General features: G+C 46.2%; 1 protein-coding gene across 2 annotated transcripts in view; it reads right to left on the reverse strand.

Moving 5' to 3' along the window:
* The window catches only part of MTHFD1L (methylenetetrahydrofolate dehydrogenase (NADP+ dependent) 1 like), a 190,682-nt gene extending 165,947 nt beyond the window's left edge, over nt 1-24,735 (reverse strand). The window contains exons 1-7 of one of the 2 annotated variants that reach the window (XM_021086779.2): nt 24,295-24,735; nt 14,111-14,195; nt 12,287-12,337; nt 12,146-12,199; nt 7,357-7,481; nt 5,726-5,826; nt 4,227-4,363 (exon numbers count right to left, since the gene is read on the reverse strand). In XM_021086779.2, coding sequence (XP_020942438.2) covers nt 4,227-4,363; nt 5,726-5,826; nt 7,357-7,481; nt 12,146-12,199; nt 12,287-12,337; nt 14,111-14,195; nt 24,295-24,515 — 774 coding nt within the window. In that variant the 5' untranslated portion in view covers nt 24,516-24,735. Of the gene's footprint in view, nt 1-4,226; nt 4,364-5,725; nt 5,827-7,356; nt 7,482-12,145; nt 12,200-12,286; nt 12,338-14,110; nt 14,196-23,700; nt 23,721-24,294 lie in introns of those variants that run through there. The other variant, XM_085023849.1, reaches the window with a different exon arrangement.
* Between the last annotated feature and the right edge of the window lie 2,035 nt (nt 24,736-26,770).

A 26,770-nucleotide genomic window follows, 5' to 3' on the forward strand; every position in this document is an offset into this window, starting at 1 on the left:
GTATCTGTGACAGCTGTGAAAACATTCAAGTGCTAATGAAGGCATTTTTCTCTTTCTTGCCACAGCTGTTCAGTTCAGGGTGAGTTTACTATCCTCTTCCATTAAGTTTCCAAACCAAAAATTCTGGGCTCTTAAGTCTAAATGCTGTTGTTGAATTTTCTTGGACAGGTTGCCACCATGTGGTAACCAATAAAAATGCACAGAGGTTTGAGCATAACTGCAAGACCACACACCTGGGCTGTATGTAGCAGATCCACCTGCCACTCACTCAAACATTACAAATCTCAGAGATGCCTGCTTCCCCCGGAAAGGTCTACAACTTGTTGGCTTCCATTTTCTCATGTTGCAACGTGAGGAACACATATTTTTTTTTCTTTTTCCTTTTTTTTTTTTTTTTTTGATTTTTAGGCCTGCATTAGCATCATATGGAGGTTCCCAGGCTAGGGGTCAACTCAGAGCGACAGCTGCCGCCTACCCCACAGCCACAGCAACGCGGGATCCGAGCCGAGTCTGCGACCTACACCACAGCTCACAGCAATGCTGGATCCTTAACCCACTGAGGGAGGCCAGGGTTTGAACCCAAAACCTCATGGTTCCTAGTCGGATTCTTTTCTGCTGTGCCATGATAGGAACTCCTCCAGGAATATGTATTTTTAGATTTTAATAATTCATTGTACTTAATGCACTTTTAACCTAATTTCATTTTGCCTGAAATCTGTGAAGTTCATTGTCAGGTTTTGAACTTAAAAACTTATTAACTAGTTCAGACACGAAAATGGAAAAGAATAACAGAGCACTCAGATACCCTGCCCACGACCTAGTTTAAGAAAAGGCCTGACCAATGCAAGTGAGGGTCCCCAGACACCCCCTTTCTCTACATCCACATCTTTATCCCATCATGGTTTTCCTGATTCGGTCCCCAGTTTCCACTCATTTCTCTATACTTTATACGTACACAGCCCTAAACATATAAAAACAGTATTGATTTTAATCCTTATATAAATGGTGTTAGATGAAATATATCCTCCCTTTTTATTTTTTATTTTTTTGGCTGCACTCATGGCATGTGGAAGTTGCCGGGCCAAGGAATGAACCCTCACCACAGCAGTGACAATGCCCGATCCTTAATCCACCAGGCCACCAGGGAACTCTTGAAATACACCTTTCTGCGATCTGCTTTCTTCCAACAGGGCTGTTTTTGGAAACTCTTTATTGATATTTACAGCTCTAGTTTTCTTGAAAATTGTCTCCCCCACCCCCACCCCACTTTTTAGGGCCACACGCTAGGCACATCTAAGTTCCCAGGCTAGGGGTCAAATCAGAGCTACAGCTGCTGGCCTATACCACAGCCATAGCAACTCGGGATCCAAGCCACGTCTTCGACCTACACCACAGCTCACGGCAACACCCAATCCTAAACCCACTGAGTGAGGCCAGAGAGCGAACCCGAATCCTCATGGATCCCAGTCAGGTTTGTTAAGGGATGAGCCACAACAGGAACTCCCAAAATTGTCTTGTTTTTGTCCTTGTGCTTCCATATCAATTTTCGAATCAGCTTGTCAAATTCGTCATAATAATATTATGTTAGGATTTTGATTCAAGTTTATAGATTTGGGAGAATTAGTATCCATTAAGATAGTGAATCTTTTATCTATGAATATGGAATCTCTGCTTTTTTAAATTGGATCTTCTTAATGACAGTCATCAAAATTATACAATTTCTTTCAAAAGATCAGAAATAACTTGTTAAATATTTATCTAGGTACCCTGTATTCTCATTGCTATCATAATTATAATTCTTACTTATTATTTTTTTTTTTTTTTTTGCTTTTTAGGACTGTACCTGCAGCATATGGAGGTTCCCAGGCTAGGGGTCTAATAGGAACTACAGTTGCTCGCCTACACCACAGCTCACAGCAACACTGGATCCTTAACCCAATGAGGAAGGTCAGGGATCAAACCTGCAACCTCACGGTTTCCAAGGCACGACGATGGGAACTCCCCATAATTATAATTCCTTAAAAATTAATTTTCTAACTGTGGGGTTGGTATTTAAAAATACATTATTTTTCTTTTCTTTTTTCTCTTTTTGGCTGCATCTGCCACATGCAGAACTTCCCAGGCTAGGGACTAAATCTGCACCATAGCAGTAACCAGACCCACAGCAGTGACAATACCAGATCCTTAACCTGCTAAGCCACCGGGGAACTCCAGAAATGCAATTGGTTTTTGCATGTTGATCTTATATCCAATAACCCAGATGACCTCTTATTAATTCTGTTATTTTATTTATTTATTTTGCTGTTTAGGACTGCACCCGAGGCATATGGAAGTTCCCAAGCTAGAGGTCAACTCGGGGCTGTAGCTGCCAGCCTACACAACAGCCACAGCAATGCAGAATCCGGGCTGTGTCTGCAACCTACACCACAGCTCACAGCTATGCTGGATGCTTAACTCATTGAGCAAGACCAGGGATTGAACCCATCTCCTCATGGATACTAGTCGGATTCATTTCCTAACTCCAAAATTCCAAACTCCAAATTCTGTTATTTTAATAGGTTTCTTTTGAGCCTTTTATGTATTCCTATTATCCAGAATTGATGACAGTTTAGTATCTCCCTTTCCAATCATTACAAATTTTCTTTTTTTCCTTGTTCCCATCACTGAATCGTCTAGGAAATCCCATATAGTGCTTATCAGGAGAACAGATAACAGGCACCCTTGTCTTTCCCAATCAAAAAATTATTTCTAGGAGTTCCTGTTGTGGCTCAGTGGAAATGAACCCAACTAGTATCCCTGAGGATGCGCGTTCGATCCCTGGCCTCACTCAGTGGGTTAGGGATCCAGCGTTTTCTTGAGCTGTGGTGTAGGTCACAGACATGGCTTGTATCTGGTGTTGCAGTGGCTGTGGCTGTGACATAGCCAGCAGCTGTAGCTCCAATTATACCCCTAGCCTGGGAACTTTCATATGCTCCACCTATGGCCCTAATAAAATAAAATAATAAATTATTTCTAATTTTTTCACTATTAAATGAGATACTCCATAGATATTTTATCTGGCTAAGGAATTTCTTTAAATTCCTAATCTAAGAGGTTTTTTGTTCTTTTATCGAAGAGGTTTTTTAAGAAAAAAAAGTGTTAGATTTTATCATAATGACTTTTCTGAGTCTACTATGGTGACAGGATACTTTTCAATCTGATAGTGAGGTGTATGACATTAATGCATTTTAACGTTGAATCCCCTTGCAATCCTATGACAATCCCAAAGTGGTGCTGGATTTGGTTTTCTATTTTGCTAATGACTAGTTCATTTATGTTCATAAGGTGACATTGACTTGTAATTGTCTTTTAGCATCTTATCATTGTCTCTGCACTGGGTACTCGTAAAATGAGTTAGAACATTGTTTTTCTATTCTTTGGAGAAAACAGATTATGATTTGTTTTTTGACTGTGGTAACTCATTTGTAAAACCACATATCACCGTTTTGTTTGTTTATTTGTTTGTGTTTTTAGGGCCGAACCTGTGGCATATGGAGGTTCCCAGGCTAGGGGTCAAATTGGAGCTATAGCTGCTGGCCTACACCACAGCCACAGCAACAGCAGATCCGAGCCGTGTCTTTGACCTACACCATAGATCTCGGCAACGCTGGACCCCTAACCCACTGATCAAGGCCAGGCAGGGATCGAACCTTCCTCCTCAAAGATGCTGGTCAGATTCATTTCTGCTGAGCCAGATGGGAACTCCACCTATCGCCTTTTTTGTGTGCTTGTTTGATGGGCAGAGCGAAGTCAATGTTTTCAGTGTATGAGACTATTCAATTTTATTGGAATCCACTTTGTAAGTTACATTTTCTAGGAAAGTTCTCATTTCATACAATTTTTGAAATGTATCAGCATAAATTTCATACTCCCCTTTTGAAAAAATAATTTTTGTTTCTGTGGTTCTATCCCCTGTTCATTCCTAAAATTCCTGGTGTTCTCTTTTTTTGTCTTAATTATTTTCTTAGTAGTGTGTCTATTTTACTAGATGTTTCCGAGAACCAACTTTTGGCCTTGTTGGTCATTTCTCATATATATTTGTTTTCCATGTCACAAATCTCTGCTCTTTGGTTTTCGTCCTTTGAGAGTTCTTGCTGTTCTTTGTCTAACCTCTGATGTTGAATGCTCAGGCTATGCATTCACAGTCCTCCATTTAAGGACAGGCTTCCAACGTGGGAGATGCTTACCTTGCTTTGAAGCTGAGGTGCTTTCCACTGAGAGCTCATCGTCATTGACCCTTTTCTCTGGAACAGGCATTGCAGGGTGGCTTCCAAAGACCCATGGGCTCCTATTACCAAGATCTTCTTTCCATCTAAGTTGACACCTACCCACCAAATGAAAATTCAGTATTATAATCAAACTTCGAAGTCTCCCTCCTGAACAGAATTCATGTAAAGAAAAATAGCCTTTTAAAACTTGGCCCTCGGAGGAGGAGTTCCTGCTGTGGCTCAGCAGTAATGAACCCCAACTAGCACCCATGAGGACATGAGTTCCATCTCTGATCTTGCTCAGTGGGTTAAGGACCCAGTGTTGCCATGAGCTGAAGTGTAGGTCGCAGATGAGGCTCAGATCCCGTGTTGCTGTAACTGTGGTGTAGGCCGGCAGCTGCAGCTCTGAGTCGACCCCTAGCCTGGGAACTTCCATATGCCTCAGGTGAAGCCCTAATATTATAAAAAAAGAGAAAGAAAGAAAAAGAAATTATTCATTTTTATGTCACTGACATAAAAGCACAAGGTCAGGGGCAAAAAGAGAGAAATTAAATACTAACTACTGAAAGAGACACTGCTTGCTAATAAATCCTAATCAAGGTTTCTATATCACAAATTATATCTAGCAACTCCTCTATTTAAATCTTAAATACAAATCTTATTTTCCCTCCTTTTTTGGCCACACCCTTGGCATGCGGAAGCACCTGGGCCAGGGATGGAACCCATACCACAGCAGCGACCTAAGCCACTGAAATGACAATACCAGATCCTTAAACTGCCCTGAGAGCTCCTTCTGTATTTTTTAATCTTCCATATAAATCTTTAATCTTAAATATAAATTTTATCTAGGTCTACATATTGACAGATTTGAGAAGTTGAAATGTGAAACATTTTTCAGTGTAGTTAATTAAGTATTGAGTATTTCATTAGGGAAGCTGAGAAAATGTTCAACGCAGCTTAATCATGGATCTTTAACAATTTCTCTTTAAAACTGTAATATAGTTAACTTATCAGAAAAATTGCCATTGTCATAGTCACCACCCAAAAGATGAGGAAAATAAAACTGACACTGACTATCACTTCCATGTTTGAATAAGAATCTTCCAGAGCCAAATCCTTATGAAAAACTCCAGTAAAGCCAAAAATTAGAAAATGGTAACATGGAGTTCCCACTGTGGCTCAGAGGAAATGAACCCGACTAGTATCCATGAGAATGCAGGTTCGATCCCTGGCCCTGCTCAATGGGTTAAGGAGCCGGCACTGCCGTGAGCTGTGGTGTAGGTCACAGATGTGGCTCGGATCCTTCATTGCTGTGGCTGTGGCTGTGGCTGCGGGTGGCCGCTGTAGCTGTGATTGGACCCCTAGCCTGGGAACCCCCATATGTCTCAAGTGCAGCTCTAAAAAGCAAAAAAAAAAAAAAAAAAAAAAAGGAAAGGAAAAAAAAAGAAAATGAAGACATTTTTGAAGGAGCATCGTACCTGACTTCTCAAGAAGTTCAATGACAGCTCTGGCCACAGGCGAAACGAAACAGTCATGGGCATCTCCACGTACCAACTTCCCCAGGTTGACATCCGTTACTCTGAATCCAAAAATAAAGGAACAGGTACGTCCAAACGTGCCCCAAACTCACTTATCTGTGATTCACATGAATTAATATCAAGTTAACATCAAAGTCAATATTTCACAGACAGGACCTATTACATCACTGATACAAATGAAAGGGTGGGCGGGAATAGAGGCCATTGGCTTCTTGGAACAGCCCCCTCAGGCTACTCCAATGTGGTCCCAGTGTGTCGGGACAACCTTGGATGTTTCTGATCTGCCTGGAAGGTGGCACCACAGCTTACGGCCACGTGGGACTTCACTGCAAGCTCCATTCCATGAGCTAGGTAGAGAGGGGCCCCTGGAGATGGGCAACACAGGGGTCCTGCAGCCAAGCCCACGTTACGCTGCGGAAATTCGCATCTCCATCAATATCAAAGTCCAGAACCGATCCTAGAAACCGAGGGTGACCGAGCAAGACTGGGATTCAAGGTCTGATCCCCACCTGACATCAGTACTTCTCAAGGGACAAACGAGTGACCGTGTTCTCTCAAGGCCTTCTGTGTTCTTCCTCATTCAAATCCAGGACAAAACAGACCATAACTACCTAGCTTCAACTGATGGCCTCAATTCAGGTTCGTAACAAAATCTAGATGTTGGAAAAGTTATCACACTTCCCCCTTTTTCTTTTCTCTTATGATTTATTTATTTATTTATTTATTTTTGCTTTTTAGGGCCACTCCTGTGGCATATAGAGATTCCCAGGCTAGGGGTCCAAATGGAGCTGTAGCTGCCAGCCACAGCCACAGCCACAGCAACACCAGATCCTAGCCGCATCTGTGACCTATACACAGCACCTGGCAATACCGGATCCTTAACCCGCTGAGCAAGGCCAGGGATCAAACCTGCAACCTCATGGTTTCTAGTTGAATTTGTTAACCACTGAGACACGACGGGAACTCCTCGAACTCCTGAAATATTTAAAATGATTTCTTTCATGTCTTAATCACTCACATGGTTAATAAAAACGGAATTTTAAAAAATTCAGTTTGGAGTTCCCTCTGTGGTGCAACAGGATTGGCGGCATCTTGGGAGTGCTGGGATTCAACCCCCGGCCTGGAGCAGTGGGTTAGGGATCCAGGATTGCCCCAGTTGCAGCTTAGGTCCGAACTGTGGCTTGGATCTAATCCCTGGCCTGGGAGCACCTCATGCCACAGGGCAGCCAAAAAAGAAAAAAAAATTAAATTCACAGTGCAAAAGTTGTTTTCGGAGTTCCTTTCGTGGCACAGAGGAAATGGATCCGACTAGATTCCATGAGGACATGGCCTTGCTCAGTGGGTTAAGGATCCAGCATTGCTGTGAACTGTGGTGTAGGTTGCTGACACGGCTTGGATCCCCTGTTGCTGTGAGATGTGGTGTAGGCCAGCAGCTATAGTTCTGATTCAATCCCTAACCTGGGAATTTCCATATGCCACGGGTACAGCCCTAAAAAGCAAAAAAAAAAAAAAAAAAAAAAGAAAGAAAAACTTGTTTTGCACTAAGATGTAATCTTTTTCTATGTTCTTACCCATCCACATCTTTTTCTGGTTTCAAAGCATGAAGGATTTTGCTGCTAAATGAGGTCTCAGAGATCTGAAGGGCAAGGCCGTGTACTCTTGAGTCTTCATTAATCTTCAGGATCTCATCTATAATCTAAAGAGAAAAAAAAACTAAAGTCAGTTTTGCAAAAATAGGATCCAACAAAAGATGCTTTATGTAAGGAACAGATTCACAGAAATCCATCTGTTTTAGTTTCTTTTTTCTCTTTGGTGAAGACCTGGTGTAAAGCTGAATGAAGAAGTGCCTGTTTCCTTCTCACCACATTTATAAAAGCTTGGCTGAGTTTTTCAGTGACATCTCAAATCTTTCTCATCGCTCTACTACCTGCCAGAACAGAACAGAACGAAACCAAAGCTCAACAGTTAATAAAGTTGAGACGAGTAAAAGGCAATTCCCGGTCACAATCAGAGTTGAGCCAAGGGAACAGCCAACTTTCAGGAAGGCCAAGAAGCAGGAACCCGGGAACTCCCATCATGGCTGAGCGGTTAACGAATCCACCTAGGAACCACAAGGTTGTGGGTTCGATCTTTGGCTTTGCTCAGTGGGTTAAGGATCCAGTGTTGCCATGAGCTGTGGTGTAGGTGGCAGATGTGGCTCAGATCCCACTTTGCTGTTGGTGAGTGTAAGCTGCCAGCTGGGGCTCTGATTTGACCCCTAGCCTGGGAACTTCCATATGCCAAGGGTGGAGCCCTAAAAAGGAAAAAAAAAAAAAAAATCAAATAAAAACGGTAAACCAACACTTGTCTTAGGTCCATATCCATGGGCCAGTTATGAACTATCATCTTGCTCCTGGCATAAAACAGAGATAAACAGAGAGAGGCCAGAGCACGCCTAGCCATTACTATTATTATTTCAAGACATACCTAGCCATTCAATAGATATTACCTTTCCAAACTGTGCTTTGGTCTTTTTCATAAATAGTAAATTATTTTAGTATTTCCTATAAAAAGGAGCTATCTACGCTTCGAGTTTATCTGTCATAGCCTTTTGGAAATACTTCTTGTTTCACTGTCTAGCAAAAATCACTATAGTACTTCTATCTGGTAAGGCAAGAAAAAGATATTGATATATTAAATTCTGCAAGAAAATTCTGTTTCAATTACTGTTCATCATTTTATCTTCATTCCATAAAGGTTCGATGTTTTGGGTATCTACTTTGTACCAATTCTGAGTAAAGGAAATACAGTTCTAAACAAAATATCTGCCCTCGTGGAGCTCATCATCATAATAGTATAATCTCTGAAATTGATAAATACAATGAAAAATTATTCAGGTTAATCAAGGCAAAGGGCTAGTAGAGTGATGGTGGGCAGGGGTGGCCAGAGGAGGTGGCGTCTATACAGCCCCAGAATGAAGTGAGGGTACTATCATTACCTCTAACTAGGATTTGGTAGAAGCAGTAACAACAAAATCTTGTTGTGAGCCACACAGGAAGTCCAACAACAAAATCTTAATAAATTAAGATCCTTATTCTTTTTCAGCAGAATAATAACACCATATAAATTCCTATTTATCAGAATTTCAATGAAAAAGAGGGAATATATGACTTATCAAAAAAAAAAACAACTGACAGGAAAAAAATAAAGTCAAGGGCTATCAATACCAGTTTCCAAACAATCTTAAGAAAATGCAAATTCTAGAGTTCCCACTGTGGCTCAGCGGTTAACAAACCCGACTAGTATCCATGAGGATGATGGTTCGATCCCTGGCCTTGCTCTGTGGGTTAAGGATCCACCATTGCCATAAGCTGTAGTATAGGCTGCAGACTCGGCTTGGATCCCACGTTGCTGTGGCTGTGGTGTAGGCTGGCAGCTGTAGCTCTGATTAGACCCCTAGCCTGGGAACTTCCATATGCCGCAGGCATGGCCCTAAAAAAAAAAATGACAACAACAACACCAAAAAAATGCAAATTCTACTGCAGAAAATGAGTGTCCTTCTGCAAAGGGAAAAACAAATGTCTCTGCCTCTTGTTAGTACTGCTATGACAGGTGTCAATATTTGTCATATCTTACCATGGTGAGTGTAGTAGGAACTATTTGTCCAATATCCAATTTTTATTACTCCTTAGTAATAAACTCTTAATTTTTAGTTGTGCTAAGAAACGATCTAAGGCTGCTTGGTATAAAGACCACATTTCCTTGCCTCCCTAGCAACATGGCCAAGCAATTAGGTTCAGGCCAGTGGAACGGGAGCAGAAGTGTGTCTTCCCTCCAGGGAAGACATTGGGGTTCTGACTTTGGCCTTTTTCCTTCCTTTTTTCTTGCTGGTGACAAGAACTTGTTGAACTAGGAGTTCCCGTCATGGCTCAGTGTTAATGAATCTGACTAGGAGCCATGAGATTACAGGTTTGGTCCCTGGCCTTGCTCAGTGGGTTAAGGACCCGGCGTTGCCGTGGGCTGTGGTGTAGGTTGCAGACGCGGCTTGGATCCCACGTGGCTGTGGCTGTGGCTGGCAGCTATAGCTCCAACTGGACCCCTCGCCTGGGAACCTCCATATGGCACAGGAGTGGCCTTAGAAAAGACAAAAAGACAAAAAAAAAAAAAAAAGAACTTGTTGGACTAAACCTTGTGAATTTGGAAAGCAGGGATGATTAAGAAATGTCCCCACCCTCTGTGTATGGCAAAGAAGTACCTTCCCCGTTGGACTCCAAAAAGACCTCTGACGCTCCTTGTCTCCTAGGACAGGGCCAGATACAGACCTCTCAAATTCATATTTTTTGTCCATAAATGATTAGCTGAACTGCTAGTCGCCATTGATCAATCAGAACAAAGTACTTATTAATCAAAACTGTGGGTAAGCTTCTCTCCTTCCCCCAGGTTCCGAAATGTGGACCTACTCTCTTAGTGTGACTGGCAGACAGCCCCTTGAGGACAGGCTGGCCTCAGGATAAAACATTCTCTCATCTGCTATCCCATCAAGCCACCTTTTCGTCCCGCTATTTCACACTGGGTTGTTTCTAGCCTTCTCTACCCAGCCCTGAAAAAGAAACCCCCTTTGTTTCCCTCTCAAAGGTGTGTAGCGCTTAGGGGCAGAGCACATTCCTTCAATAACCCCTTTCCCCACCCTGTAATAATCCTCACCAAGTCTGGGGGTAGCTGAACTGCCACCTTGGATCTGAGGCAGCACAGCAGGGACGGCGGAACAGCAACATCCAAGGAGCCTGAGTTTCTAATGACTTTGTGATGTCACCACACCAGCCAGGGCCTGCCTACTTCCAAACTTTATTCACAGACGAAATACATAAATAAATAAGTAAATAAATAAACTTCTGTGTGCTTTTGGGTTCTATTACTTGAGGTTTTCATCCCTGCCACAGCCAGTCTGAAGAAAACCCAGCCACAGAAGGACCAGACACCAGGTGTGGCCCCTGGTCCAGTGTCCTCACCCCCACTTATGGGGTGACTGCTTCTCCCAGGCTTCTGAGGGCTTCCGAGGGCTGTCACTCCCTGCTGGCAGAAACACCTACAGCACATACGAGAGCAGCACAAGAGAACCCTACGGTGGTTTTTTCATCAGCCAAACAGCACTGAAGGAGTCACCCCAGCTGAGCCAGGAAAGGACCCTGAAGGCGACCTTTTCCCTTATTTTATCAGGAAGGCAACTGCGACCCAGAGGAACCAAAGAATGTTCCATGTTCAAACAACCTCAAACCGGAACAAGCCCTCCAGACACAGACAATCTCCACCAGACAAAGCTGTCACTACACAGTCAAGGTCATAGCTCACATCATCGACAGAAACATATGGCAAAGAGATAAACAGAAACAAAGTCCTGCTGTACAGCACAATGTCCTACAGTAAACTATATTGGAAAAAAATATGAAAAAGAGAAGTTCCTGGCTTAGTCACTATTAGAAACCATTAAGAGTTCCCGTTGTGGCTCAGCGGCTTAAGAACCTGATATAGGGAGTTCCCGTCGTGGCTCAGTGGTTAACGAATCCGACTAGGAACCATGAGGTTGTGGGTTCGATCCCTGGCCTTGCTCAGTGGGTGAAGGATCCCTCGTTGCCGTGAGCTGCAGTGTAGGTCACAGACGGAGGTAGGATCCCGTGTTGCTGTGGCTCTGGCATAGGCCAGCGGGTACAGCTCTTAGACCCCCTAGCTTGGGAAGCTCCATATGCCGTGGGTGCAGTCCTAGGAAAGACAAAAAAAAAAAAAAAAAGAGAGAGAGAGAATTTTATATATTCAAATTCAACTATATATGTATAATTGAATCACTGTGCTGTACACCAGAAACAAACACATTATAAATCAACTATACTTCAATTTAAAAACAAAAGAGGGAGTTCCCGTCGTGGCGCAGTGGTTAACGAATCCGACTAGGAATCATGAGGTTGCGGGTTCGGTCCCTGCCCTTGCTCAGTGGGTTAACGATCCGGCATTCCCGTGAGCTGTGGTGTAGGTTGCAGATGCAGCTCGGATTCTGCATTGCTGTGGTTCTGGCGTAGGCCGGAGACTACAGCTCCGATTCGACCCCTAGCCTGGGAACCTCCATATGCCGCAGGAGTGGCCCAAGAAATAGCAACAACAACAACAAAAGACAAAAAAAAAAAAAAAAAAAAAAAAAAAAAAAAAAAAACATGGTAAGGGACAGACAGACCAAGGAGCACTTACCTTATCGGGAAAAATGACCTCTTCCCTCTAAAAGTTCAGCCCGAAGGAAAGGCTCAATCACAGACCACAACTAAGAGATGCTAAGAGTTCTATTAGGTCGAAAGAGGAACGCAAAACAGGGGTCAAGCGCGTTGCTATAGTTACCTCATCTTCACTGCTGTCCGCAGGAAGGCAGATGTGCGTGATGTTCAGACCAGCCTGAAAAGCACACAAGGTCATGCTGTCACTATGAGAGAAGGCACCATCCAAACATACAAGGAATTTTTGAAAATCAACACTCCTTACCTCCTCAGCCAATTTCTGGTTTATTTCCTGCATCAAGTTATCCTCACCTGCCTTGGGAGAGGGGAGCAAGAAAGAGAATTAACAACATAAAAATATCTTGAAAAGGAACAAAGTAATACAGAGACTAATTTTGCGATTATAAATGATCTAACTACGAAGATAGTAAGGAAAATGCAGAAATAAAATCATATTGCACATATAAAAGGGGACTAATGGCTGGTATTTGTTAACATATTCGTTTCTCGTGCTTTCAAATAATGTCACTTTTAAAAAATAACAGTCCTAGTCTCTTGGGGTAGAACTTGATGGAAGATAGCACGAGAAAGAGAACGTATATATACATGTATGACTGAGTCATGTGCTGTACGGCAGAAACTGACACACTATCAATCAACTATATTCCAATAAAAAAGTCATAAAATTAAAAAATAAGTAAATAAAAATAAAAATAATAGTCCTCATAGGGCATACATAGCCACAGAGCCAGCATCCCTAAAGGTGGGTGTTTAGGTGACTTGCCCTTAAGTGGGACGCTATCAAATAAGCAGAATCCAAGAGGCCAGGTTCCCCATTCATTTTTCCTTCCGTTTTGCTCACTCGCCTATCTTTGCAGGAGGTTGGAAACAGACCCCAAAGAAAGCAAGTGACTTGAGCATCACTTTCCAGTCCTAAAATCAGAGAGGATGAAACTAGAGGCGGCTAGGCTGATAGCTTAAGCGCATGCCAAAAACAACAGTGGCAGCTCAACTGTTGGGCTGTTCGAGCTTCCAGGCTTGGCTCAGCTCGCCTCCCCACACCTGTCATCATACGGGTGAGCCAAAAAGACTGGCAATCAGTGCCAAGTGCAGTGCCAAGTGCAGTGGCCTCGGCCAGAAGATAAACATGGAATGCAAAGTCCTTCTGACATGCCATGGCTTTTGGCCCTTCAGACTCGTGGCACGCTTAAAAGACTGAGTAGGAGTTCCCGTTGTGGTGCAGTGGAATCGAATCTGACTAGTAACCATGAGGATGCGGGTTCGATCCCTGGCCTCGCTCAGTGGGTTAAGGATCTAGCATTGTTGTGAGCTGTGGTGTAGGCTGCAGACAAGGCTCGGAGCCCGTGCTGCTGTGGCTGTGACGTAGGCTGGCAGTTGTAGCTCTGACTGGACCCCTAGCCTGGGAACCTCTATATGCCACAGGTATGAACTTAAAAAGCAAAAAAAAAAAAAAAATTAAAATTAAAATTAAAAATAAAAGACTAAGGAGTAAGATCACCAAACACCAAGTTTCAGCAAGCATCTGTCTTCTGCAGAAACAATGGGGAACATTTTTTCCCTATTCCCTCAAATCATATATGACAAGCATTTATCACGGACCACAATATATCCCATGTAATGCAGCTCAGGAGAGGGCCTACCCCTTGACCTCTGGGAGCTAGCCACAGCAAAAGGAAACTCAGGAGTTCCTGCTGTGGTGCAATGGGGTAGGCAGCATCTCTGCAGCACCTGGATGCAGGTTCGATCCCCAGTCTAGCACAGGGGGTTAAAGGATCCAGCATTGCCGAAGCGACTGCGCTCAGATCTGATCCCTGGCCCAGGAACTCCATATGCCTCAGGGTGGGGAAAAAAAAAGAAACAGATTCAAACAGAACAATACCTAACCTGTAACCCCTGTGCAGCAAAATGACCAGATAAAGGGGAAAGGCATTTCCAGCTGAGTCATTTCCTCTCTTCCCTACCTAAGCCCCACCGGAAACTTAGAAATGCAGCCCGTGTTTCGTGCATCATTGTCTTCTCAATGGAAAGGCATCTAGAATTAGCAGGAAGAGCCATATTCTGAACTTACCTGAATAACAGCAAGAACTGGCTTAAAGGCAGGGTTTTTTTCTTGCAATAAACTCAGCACTTCTTTCGAATTCTGAATGACTTCTCTACATTGAGAAAGAAAAACAACACAGTCACATCATGGTTCATCACTAGAAAGGATGGATACAACACATTTTCCTAAAAGGCTTGTGATTCTAAGTGAAAATAATTAGACAGCAGGAGGACACGCCCTTCCAAGTGTGTTAGGTAAGGAGCAAGGGGCAGGAGGTCACAAACTACTAACACGGCATAAAATGTGACCATCTCTAATTTTAAAAATAAGCAGAGGAGGCGTTCCCGCTGTGCCTCAGTGCAAATGAATCTGACTAGCAACCATGAGGTTGCAGGTTCAACCCCTGGCCTCGCTCAGTGGCTTAAGGATCCGGCATTGATGTGAGCTGTGGTGTAGGTTGCAGGTGTGGCTCAGATCTGGTGTGGCTGTGGCTGTGGTGTAGGCTGGTGGCTACAACTCCGATTGGACCCCTAGCCTGGGAACGTTCATCTGCCGCAGGTGCGGCCCTAAAATAAATAAATAAATAAATAAAAATAAGCAGAGGAATTATCACTACATCGTACATCAACTACACGTCAATAAAACTTAAAAAATTGGGGGGGAAAATTAAAAAAAAAATAAAATTTTAAAAATTGGGGGAAAAATTAAAAAAAAAAATAAGCAGAGGTAAACAAACTAGATGTTAATAGTAATTTCCCAGAGGTGAATTTTTCTCTTGTATTTTCTAAGTTTACTGTAACAGTAAGTTTGGGTTTCCTTGTTAAATCATCCCGTTCGCCACCATAAAATCCCACCCCATTCCAAGAAAGGAGTTTGGGCCCCTGGGGAAGCAGACATTGGTGGAGGGAGGGTAGCAAACACAGGGGACTGAGAAGGGCCTTGCTGTCAGATAAGAGGTGGCGGGTCAGGGGTCAGGAGTTCCCATTGTGGCTCAGTGGGTTAAGAACCTGACTATTATCCATGAGGATGCAGGTTCAATCCCTGGCCTCACTCAGTGGATTAAGGATCTGGCACTGCTGCAAGCTGTAGCACAGATGAGGCTCTGGATCCCATGTGGCTGGGGCTGTGGCTGCAGCATAGACCGGCAACTGCAGTTCCAAATGGACCCCTAGCCTGGGAACTTCCATATGCTGCAGGTGCAGCCCTAAGAAGAAAAAAATAGTGCTCAGGATAAACTCCAGGTCCCAAGGACAGAAGGAATGGGAAGTAAATGCTGTAGAAAAACTGGGGAGGCATCCGAATTTGATCCTCTCCCAAGACCTCTTAGGGAAAGAGCCTCACATGCCTACGGGCAACTTAGTCTGCATGTGGACCTCTTAAAAGTCTTGTCAGGGTGCCAGCCCAGGGGCTCAGGGGCAGACCTAGATGGAGGTGGTACCAGGCAGCCTCTCTTTTTGCAGCTTCCTGGCATGAGCAATTTCAGAAACCACCTTCACCACCATCCGCGCAGAATGTTCCTCACTTGTGGAACATTCAAGAAAGTTGGCGCTTACAAACGAACTCACTTACAGAACAGAAAGAGATTCACAAGCACAGAAAATCATGCTACGGTTACGAAAGGGAAAGAGGCAGGAGGGATAAACTAGGATCTAGGACTAACACACACACACTCCTATATAGAACATAGGTAACCGGAGTTCCCGTCATGGCACAGTGGTTAACGAATCCGACTAGGAACCATGAGGTTGTGGGTTCGATCCCTGGCCTTGCTCAGTGGGTTAAGGATCTGGCGTTGCCGTGAGCTGTGGTATGGGTCGCAGTCACAGCTCGCATCCCCAGTTGCTGTGGCTGTGGTGTAGGCCGGCGGCTACAGCTCCTATTGGACCCCTGCCCGGGAACCTCCATATGCCACAGGTGCGGCTCCAGAAAAGACAAAACAAAACAAACAAACAAACAACAAGATAACCAACAAGAACCCACTGTATTGCAAGGGCAACCATATTCAAAATTTTGTAATAACCTATAATGGAAGAGTCTGAAAATAATACATTTGCATGGGTCTATCTAGTCTAAACACACACACACACACACACACACACACACACACACACACACACACACATTTTTGTCTTTTTGCCTTTTCTAGGACCGCTCCCGAAGTATGTGGAGGTTCCCAGGCTAGGGGTCCAATCAGAGCTGCAGCCACTGGCCTACGCCAGAGCCACACATGCCTACGGGCAACTTAGTCTGCATTTGGACCTCTTAAAAGGAGGGATCAGAGCCGCATCTGTGACCTACACCACAGCTCACAGCAACGCAGAATCCTTAACCCACTGAGCAAGGGCAGGGATCGAACCTGCAACCTCATGGTTCCTAGTCGGATTCGTTAACCACTGAGCCATGAAGGGAACTCCCATACATGCATATATTTGAATCATCTTGAGTAACACCCAAAACACTGTAAATCAACTGTATTTCAATAAAAATATTTTTAAAATAGTAAATTAAAAACTAAGGAGCTCCTGCTGTGGCTCAATGGGATCGGTGGTGTCTCTGCAGCGCCAGGATGCAGGTTCAATCCCTGGCCCAGCACCATGGCTTAAAGGATCGGTGTTGCTGCAACTGTGGTGTAGGTCACAACTGGGGCTCAGCTCTGATCCCTGGCCTGGGACTCCATATGCCACAAGGCAGACAAAAAAGGGGAAAAATTTTTTTTTTAAAAAAGAAGAAAATTGGCCTTTTCCTCTCACAATAATGGACAAAAGGCTTAGCTGAGGCAATACCCAAGCTTCAGTGTTGAAGAGCGCCTTTAAGTTTTAACTTCTGCTTCCATCAGGTCCCTGCACGCGCAACAGCTTTCAAAAAAGGCAAGAAGAACTTCCAGCCAGATCCCATCAGCAATAAATGGCCAAGAGCCAAGCGGCAGGGCAATACGGCCGGGGGCCAAACTCCCCCCAGCCTTCAGCTCTTGCGCAGATAAAGGCAGGTGTGCTCAGAAAATATTTAACGGGAGTTCCCATCATGGCTCAGGGGAAACAAGGTTCGATCCCTGGCCTCACTCAGTGGGTTAAGGATCCTAATTCGACCCCTAGCCTGGGAACCTCCCTAAGTGGCAGGTGCAGCCCTAAAAAGACAAAAAAACAAAACCCAAAAAACATTTAAAGGCTTCAAAACTCAACCAGGATAAGCCTTTCCACTGTCAGCTGGGCTAGAAGAGAGAGAATAGCTGGGCAAGCGGCTTCTACCACCCAGAAAGGTTTTTATTTGTTTTTAAACACTTGGGATAAAGCAACTTCATTTCCAGTGAAATTACTGTATGGTGTTGAAAAAGAGAGATACATATGAAAGTTCAAAAATCATCTTATAAATGAGCAAGAATCTTCTGTCCAACAGTATGAAGCTGAGGACCGTGTGATGCAGACTCTCTTTCTTTCTTTCTTTTCTTTCTTTCTTTCTTTCTTCCTTCCTTCCTTCCTTCCTTCCTTCCTTCCTTCCTTCCTTTCTTTCTTTCTTTCTTTCTTCTTTGTCTTTTTAGGGTCACACCTGCGGCATATGGCAGTTCCCAGGCTAAGGGTCCAATGAGAACTATAGTTGCCAGCCTACACCAAGGCCACAGCATCAGATCCGAACCATGTCTGAGACCCACACCACAGCTCACGGCAATGCCAGATCCTTAACCCCTAAGTGAGGCCAGAGATAGAACCCGAATCCTCATGGATATTAGTCAGGTGCCACAACGTGAACTGCCCCTCCCCCCACAACTTGATACATGTGTATCCTGTTCCATTCTTTGGGGTTGGTTACTCATTATTCCTACAATGCCAAGCAAAGCAAGCAAGGAGTCACCAGGCTCAGTAAGTCTAAAATCTGCATAAATGTTTCATTTCTTTCTTTTTTTTTGACCAAACCTGCAGCTTTCAGAAGTTTCCTGGCCAGGGATCCAACTCGTACCACAGCAGTGACCCAAGCCACAGTGGTGATGACACCAGATCCTTAACCACTAAAGCACCAAGGAACTCTATAAATTTTTTTTCTTTTCTGTTGGCTTTCTCGGGCCACACCTGGGGCATATGGAGGTTCCCAGGCTCGGGGTCCAATCCAAGCTAGAGCTGCCAGCCTACACCACAGCCACAGCAACGCGGGATCCTTAACCCGCTGAGAGAGGCCAGGGATCAAACCTGAATCCTCACGGTCACCAGTAAGATTCGTTTCCATTGTGCCACGAGGGGAACTCCTGCATAAATGTTTCTAATCAGACTTTTCTGCCCTGGGTGAGAAAAGCTGTGTGATTGCAGCCAGGCTGCCATGTGTAGCTATAACTCAGAACTGGATTATTAAAGAGGATACTTTAGGAGTTCCCATTGTGGCTCAGTGGAAACAAATCTGATGAGCATCCATGAGGAGGCAGGTCCCATCCCTGGCCTCGCTCAGTGGGTTAAGGATCCGGCGTGGCCGTGTGCTGTGGTGTGGGTCACAGACGTGGCTTGGATCCTGCACTGCTGTGGCTGTGGTGCAGGCTGGCAGCTGTAGCTCTGATTTGACTCCTAGCCTGGGAATCTCTATATGCCGTGGGCGCAGCCCTAAAAAAGATGAAAAAAATAAAAAATGAAAAAAAGAAGATACTTTACTAACCATTTAAGCCAGCTTGATCTCCACTAGTGTTACTACTACACGAAAGCATTTACTAGCTCTGACTCCGGTGAGTCACATCAGTCTCCCTTTGGCTGCCTGAAATACAGTGTTTGGGGAGTTCCCTGGTGGTGCTGTGGTTAGGACTCAGTGTTTTCATCTCTGCCGCCAGGGTTCAACCCCTGGTCTGGGGACTGACATCCCTTACCAAGCAGCTGCAAGTTGCGGCCTAAAAATAAATTAAAAATACAAGAGAGAGAGAGGGGGAGAAGGATAGGAAGAAAAAGAAATAATGACCACATTTCTCAGCCTCCCTTGCAGCAGCTCACTGTGTCACACCAAGGGGTCTGGGAAGCAGCAGCAGCTGATGTTAATTCAAAACAACCAATCGAAGTACATTCCTGAATTCTAAGCCTATTTATGCACTTACTCTTTTTTTTTTTTTTAGGGCCACACCCACCCACAGCATATGGAGTTCCCAGGGTAGGAGTCGAGTCGGAACTACAGCCACGGCAATGCCAGATCTGAGCCGAGTCTGTGACCTACCCCGAAGCTCATGGCCACGCCGGATCCTTAACCCACTGAGGGAAGCCAGGGATAGAACCTGCAACCTCATGGTTCCTAGTCAGATTCCTTTCTGCTGCTCCACAACCGGAACTCCTAGGCCTGTTTATTAATAATAATTTACATTTTAGCTTTTCAACTTTTTCAAAGGTGAAGAGGCACCTGTCTAAAAATAGAGTGAAGATTTCCAAAACAGTTTCTCCCAAAGACACCACTAGTATTCCAAGCCAACAGCCCAGCTTCAAAGCACCACAGAGTCAGAGAATAAACCACTGCCCTGGCAATGAGTAGATACAGTCAATATAACAGTAACAGTAGTAATGACACAATGATAGTGCTGGCCTACATTACTGGGGACTTCTATGGATAATTCTTCCATGCATTTTCCTCTTCAACAATAGAATTCAGAGTTTTAGCTGCACATGGCCACCCAGCCAGAGAGCACATTTTCCAGTTTTGCCTCCAGCATGAGGGAGGCAGAAGAAAGGAATGTGCAGCTATGAGATAGGGGCACCAGCAGCCTGGCCCCCTTTCCTTCTTTTGTTTTGTTTTGTTTTTTGTCTTTTTGCTATTTCTTTGGGCAGCTCCCGCGGCATATGGAGGTTCCCAGGCTAGGGGTTGAATCGGAGCTGTAGCCACTGGCCTACACCAGAGCCACAGCAACTCGGGATCCGAGCCGCATCTGCAACCTACACCACAGCTCACAGCAACGCTGGATCCTTAACCCACTGGGCAAGGGCAGGGACCAAACCTGCAACCTCATGGTTCCTAGCCGGATTCGTTAACCACTGCGCCATGACGGGAACTCCCCCCTTTCCTTCTTACTGGCTGGAGGACCCTCGCAGCTAGCTGCCTTTTAGCCAGGGCCAGAGCCGTGAGGAAATAACTTGCAGTTATCCTACCATCCGATGTAAAGCCCACAGTTATTCTGAAGCATCTTTTTCTATGAGAGCAGCCTAGGAGGTCCTTGGCGGCTCAGTAGGTTACGAAGACAGTGTTGTCACTGCTGTGGCCCTGGTTACCACCATGGTACAGCTTCCATCCCTGGCCTGGGAATTTCCACATGCCACTGGCACAGCCAAAAAAAAAAAAAAGGAAGAAAAAAGGAAAGCAACCTAGCTGCTTTATGCATCAGCCTTATCTAGAAGCTTTAATCTTATTTACTGTATTACATCCATGTAAGACAGAGAATAAAGACATACCATTGTTCTATAAACCACCTAAAGGGAAAAATGTGGCCAGTTATGTTATGTTGCTGTGTTACATTTTTTCTTAACAATGTTTATTTTGTAAGTATGGAAAGAATTGTGTAGATTTATTCAGACATAATTTTAAAAATTTGCCATGAACTGTTTACATATGGACACCAAAAGGAAAATATACCAAACAAATTGAGAGATTCCAAAAACTTTTTTTTTTGCCTCAGCATGCAGCAGTTTGATGCAGGATCTCAGTTCCCAGACCAGGGGTTGAACCTGAGTCGCAATGAGGAAAGTGCTAACACCCAGACTACAAAGGAACTCCTAAGATCCGACTCTTCTGAGGGTCTGTTTTGACTCAAGAGTCTTTAGTGCAAGAAAAAGACCCACCCACACACACATAATGTCACCCTCTGTGCTGCCAAGCATGATGGTGATGCAGCATTTCTTGAAAGACAACATTTTGTCCCTAGGGTTTTCATTAAGTTCCTGACATTCATTCTGCAATTTTTTTTTATTTTTTATTTTTTATTTTTTGGCTTTTTAGGGTCACACCCGTGGCATATGGAGGTTCCCAGGTCAAATCAGAGCTACAGCTGCTGGCCACAGCAACAGATCTGAGCTGTGTCTGTGACCTACACCACAGCTGATGGCAACACCAGATCCTTAACCCACTGAGCAAGGCCAGGGATCGAACCTGCGTCCTTATGGATGCTAGTCAGATTCCTTAACCGCTGAGCCACAACAGGAACTCCCCATTCTGCAAATTTTGATGCTGCAGCTTTCTTGACTCTCCTGGATGTCTATGGAGAGTAATCAGACAACCAGAAATCCTATTATTCCCTAAAATGGCCCTTCCGTGACTTGGAAAAACCTGATTTTGAAGGAACTTATTCACATCCAGTTATGAATTTTTCTGATACACATCCAGGAAAGGATTTTTATTTATTTATTTCTTTATTTTGTCTTTTTAGGGCCATACTCACGGGATATGGAGGTTCCCAGGCTAGGGGTCTAATTGGAGCTACAGCCAATGGCCTATGCCACAGCCACAGCAACGCGGGATCCTACCTCCGTCTGCGACCTACACCACAGCTCATGACAATGAAGGATCCTTAACCCACTAAGCAAGGCCAGAGATCGAACCTGCAACCTCATGTTCCTAGTCGGATTCGTTTCCACTGCACCACAACGGGAACTCCCCCCATGAAATAAATTGAGAATTAATCTATATCAGTTCCTGGACATCAATTCCAGATGACTTCTAGCTAGGCCCCCACATCACAGCCACAGCCACAGCCAGCTGGATCCTTAACCCAGGTTTTCCTGTGGGAAACCTCTTGGAGGAACGTTTGTTAGATGATGCACATAAGTTAAAAAGGTACAACAAAATCAGGGCTATGACTGTGTTTCCACAAGTAAAAGCAATGACAGATATACTGTGACAAATATGTTGTGAGTGTAACCTGGCCAACAGTGATTTAAAAAACACATGCCAATGAAAGATAAATATTGGTGTGGGGAGTTTCCATTGTTAAAAACCCAACTAGTACCCACAAGGATGTGGGTTCGATCCTTGGCCTTGCTCAGTGGGTTAAGCATCCAGCATTGCTGCAAGCTACAGCAGAGGTCTCAGATGTGGCTTGGAACTGGCATTGCTGTGGCCGTGGCGTAGGCTGGGGGCTGTGGCTCCAATTTCACCCCTAGCCTGGGAACCTCCATAGGCCACAGGTGTGGGCATAAAAAGACATATATGTATGTTTTGGAGATTTAAAAATGTGCTCACAGTATTTCTAGGGTACAGTAAGAGTCACAACAACCTTAGAAAGCATTGATATTATGGTTTCCATTTTTCATGGAACAATTGAGATCAAACAGCTTGCCCAAACTCTCACAGCTAGCAGGTGGTAGAATTTTATCACCAAGCAAGGCTCTTGTCTCTTAAGGGTAATCTTAAGAAGCAGAAGTAATTCACTGTATGATACTTTCTTCTTCTAGTTTAGGAGAGGCATGGCCCACTATCTAAGAATGACTTTTACATTTTAAATGGTTCAACAAATTAAAATTGCAAAATTTTGTGGCATGTGACTATTCATCTGAAATTCAAATGTCAGTGTCCATGAAGAAAACAAATAAAAAAATCCTAATTTGAAAAAAAAAAAAAAAATCCTAATTTGGAGTTCCCCTCCTGGCTCAGCCGAAATTAATCTGACTCGTCACCATGAGGAAGCGGGTTTGATCCCTGGCTTCGCTGAGTGGGTTAAGGATCCAGCTGGCTCTGGCTGTGGCTGTGGTGAAGACCCGCAGCTACAGCTCCGATTGGACCCCTAGCCTGCGAACTTCCATAAGCCTTGAGTGTGGCTCTAAAAAGACCAAAAAAAAAAAAAAAAAAAAAAAATCCGAACCCGAAGACCAAGCTGGAGTGGATCAGAGGCTTGTCTCGCACCCCCTGCTTGGTGCGCTGCAATAAATGCTGTCCTTGCCTACACCACAACCCGGTGTCCGCAGACTGGCTGGTGCTACACAGCTGGCGACGGTACCGCAGATTCCGGTTTGGTAACAACCCCTTAAGATGAGCGCAGCTGCTAACTGCTTCAAAGCTAATGACCGGGACAGACCTACACGAAACAAAAGGGTCCTTGAGGTCCTGGGCTACAGCATGAAGCTCTTTGGAAACAAAGGGAAAAAGGCCAAGAAGACATTTTCAGAATGGACAGAGAGGAAAACGGAAGAGGAGAGCGGATGGAGGGAGGTGAAGAGCTCGCTCGGCGACAAGGCATCCTGGAACGAGGAGTCCTAGTGGGGAAGGCAAGAAAGGGCTTTCCCGCCACCTCCAGGCTTCCTGAGCGCTTCACTGTATGGGTCCCCAGCTAACACACTTCTCTAGGAAGAGCCAGAGACAAGGTTCTGCCTTCGGTCGCTCCCGCCGAGGGGCTAAGAAGAGCGGCCGAGGGGTGGGGGAGGAACAAGGTGGGGGGCGGGGGTGTACAGGGGTGGAGTGGGACCCGTGCTGCTAGCTTCTCCCGTGGGGACAGGGAACGGTGCGTCCGGGGAGAGAACTTTGGAAATAAGCTGTGCTGGGGAATTCTGTGCCCACTGTGCAACGACGCTGTTAAGAGTCAGCCCCGACTTTTCCGGCCGCTTTCACCCGATCACCAGGTGGGCTTGGCTGCAGCTCTCCCAGGCGCAGGAGGCTGCGGCTTTTCGGGAGAGGGCAGACCTCACCGCAGTCACAGTTCGCCGCCAGCAGCCGGCGTCCCGGACTCGGAGCCCTTGCGCGGACCGGCGCCGATTGCTGGCCTCGGTCCACCCTCCCAGAGCCCCGCAGGCTGGCAACGCCCCGGCCGCAACCCCTGATTCGATCAGCAGGCTAGCGGGGAGGCAGCGGGCGCCCCTCCTTCTCCCGGCTCCGGCCCTGGCTGCGCCGCCCCTTTCCTAACCAGGCCTCGCTCCGCGCTCCGCGCGGTTGCATCAGAGTCAGCAGCTGGGGGCGCACGTGGAACAGGGCGCGCGGTCCGAGCTGCGCAGCACCGGCCGGAGATGCCCACGCTCGCTCCAATCCCCGCCTCCCCCTGCCCGGACCGGCCCCCAGAAATCTCTTTCCTCCCGCGGGCCCAGCTCGCCCATCTGGTACCCGCGCCCCCCCCCCCCGCCACCGTCACCCCTAAAAAGTTGACACCAAATACTAGCGACCCTGCGCTCGGCGAGCCCCCACGGAGGCCCCCGGGGCGCGGCCGAGACCCAAGCTCTCCCGCCGCCCCATCTCCTGGGTCTCCGGGCCGCAGGGGACTGGGGCGGCGGCGAGCGTGGGACACTCACCGGACGATCGAGTCCCGCGCTGGGGGCGCTCGGCTGCCCGGGCCCCGGCTGCTCCCGGCCTGGGAGTCCCGCAGCCTCTGCTGCCCCAGCGGGGCCTCCCCGCCCCCGCATCCGCCGCCCCCGCCGCTGCTGGCGCGACCCAGCGCTCGGAGGAGGCGCGGCCGGCCAGGGAGCTGGGGGCTGCGGAGCTGGCGCAGGAGGAGCGGCAGGCGCGCGCTCATGGCGAGGGGCGGGCGGTGCAGCGGGGACGCGGCGAGGCGGCGGGAGCGAGGGGCGGCGGGTCCGTCCGCGATGCGGAGATGCGGCGGTGGAGCCCGGAGACGCTCACGTTCCTCCGGAGGCGGGCGGGGCGGGCTCCGGACTGGAGAGCCGCGCGCGGCCGGTAGCGGGACAGTAGCAGGAAGGACCTGGCTCTTCTTCCACAGCCGAGCGGGAGCCCCTAGGGGGCACTGCACTCAGTGCCAGTGACGTTGGGAAGGCGGAGGCCTGCGGGACGGAGGCTGCTGTTGGAGTTGCCTGGACCTCGCGGGCAGGCTTTCTGGCGCTTCCAATCACACACTCGAAATTCGGCTAACGCTGAAAACCAGAGCAGGGTGGGGCCTCAGGATGGACCTCAGGCCCTCCCGGGAGACTGCACCTTAGTCCTCCGCCCAGGACGCCGACAACATCCTGCCTTCAGGTGGCAGTTGGCTTCCTGAAAAGGCACTTGGCTCAAATAACAGGGATTGGATTTATCAGGCTGGAGGTGGTCGAACAGGGCTGGGAGTGTGGGCTTTGCAGTTCAAAAGCTGTCCTTTGTGGCCGTAGGCAAATTAGTCAACCTCTGTGAAGCTTAGATGCCTCAACAGGTAAAGGGAGATACTTTGTTTATAATCTTGTCCGGATTATAATTCCCCCGTGGGAATACTACTACAAATTATAAATTTTGTAGACGATCTCAACCTCTGTGCACCGGTACCAGTTAAATTTCGGACACAAGAGTTTTGGGTGAGGCAGAAAGCACAGCTTTATGGCTCTGCCAGGCAAAGGAGGACACGGCAGGCCAAGTCCTCAAAACTCTGGCCCGCCTTGTCTCTATTTTTCTTCTTCCGTGGATCATTTCCGAGTGGTAAAGTCCAGTGTCAGTCGGCCTGGTGATGATTTTTTGGTTGTCTTAGGGGTTATCGTTTCTTGACCTTTTCTCTGGAAAGAAGATTGCTTCCAGGGAAGGGGTTTAGGAAGTGTTTCAATTACAAAAGAAAACACTCCATGCAATATAACTCTAACTGGAAAATAAATATTAGTCACACGTTAATGGGCCAAGGCAGGGCATATCATAATGGAGACTGTTTTAACTAGTTTTTTTTGTTTGTTTGTTTGTTTGTTTGTCTTTTTGCTATTTCTTTGGGCCGCTCCCGCGGCATATGGAGGTTCCCAGGCTAGGGGTTGAATCGGAGCTGTAGCCGCCGGCCTACGCCAGAGCCACAGCAACGCGGGATCTGAGCCGCATCTGCAACCTACACCACAGCTCACGGCAACGCCGGATGGTTAACCCACTGAGCAAGGGCAGGGACCGAACCCTCAACCTCATGGTTCCTAGTCGGATTCGTTAACCACTGCACCACGACGGGAACTCCTTAACTAGTTTTTAGCTGTAACAATATTTCCTAAACTTTAACACCTGAGTCAGACTTTTGATTCTGAGGGGAGATCTGAGAGGCTAAAGGAAAAGGCTTTTATTTCAAAACACCAAGATTTAGGGTCTGGGCACGGTTTCAGTTTTCCATTAGCTAGGCACTGTGCGAGAGCTGGAGAGACGCTGACTTTAATCCTAAACGTTGTGAGGAATTCTGTTCCCATTGTCAACCTCAGGGAAATTGGGGTCAGAGAGGTCAATTTGGTTTATCGGCAGAGCTGGGAGTTTGCCTGCCTCCAGCCATCACGTCTTCCTGTGCTGCTGTCTGTATTTTTCATTGGAAGGTGGATTGCCACATCTGACACACAAGGGTACAGCAGGAGCTGGCATTTCACAAACCTGTGAGGTAGGTATTACCCCCTTTTTACACAGGAGGAAACAAACTCACAGAGGTTATGTCTTGCAGAAGTGTTATGAAACTAAACTTGGGTAGGAGTTTCCGTCACGGCTCAGCAGTTAACGTACTCGACGAGTATCTGTGAGGATGCGGCTTTGATCCCTGGCCTCCATCAGCGGGTTAAGGATCTGGCGTTGCTGTGAGCTATGGTGTAGGTGGCAGACGCAGCTTAGATCCAGCATTGCTGTAGCTGTGGGTGGAGGCTGGCAGCTGCAGCTCCAATTGGACGCCTAGCCTGGGAACCTCCATATGCCATGGGTGCAGCTCTAAAAAGACAAGAAACCAACAAACAAACTCGGGTAAAACTAAACTGGCCAGGGTGCATAAGGCCAATCTACTGATACCGGGTTGTGATGAAGGAAAGCACAGGGTGTTTTGCAGACGCCAAGCAAGGAAGGTGTGTT

Source organism: Sus scrofa, chromosome 1 (genome assembly GCF_054392235.1).
Source record: "Sus scrofa isolate SSC_HxYL_T2T_F1_AM1 chromosome 1, Sscrofa_HxYL_maternal_Yorkshire_Landrace_v2.0, whole genome shotgun sequence".
In the NCBI taxonomy this organism is placed as follows: domain Eukaryota; kingdom Metazoa; phylum Chordata; class Mammalia; order Artiodactyla; family Suidae; genus Sus; species Sus scrofa.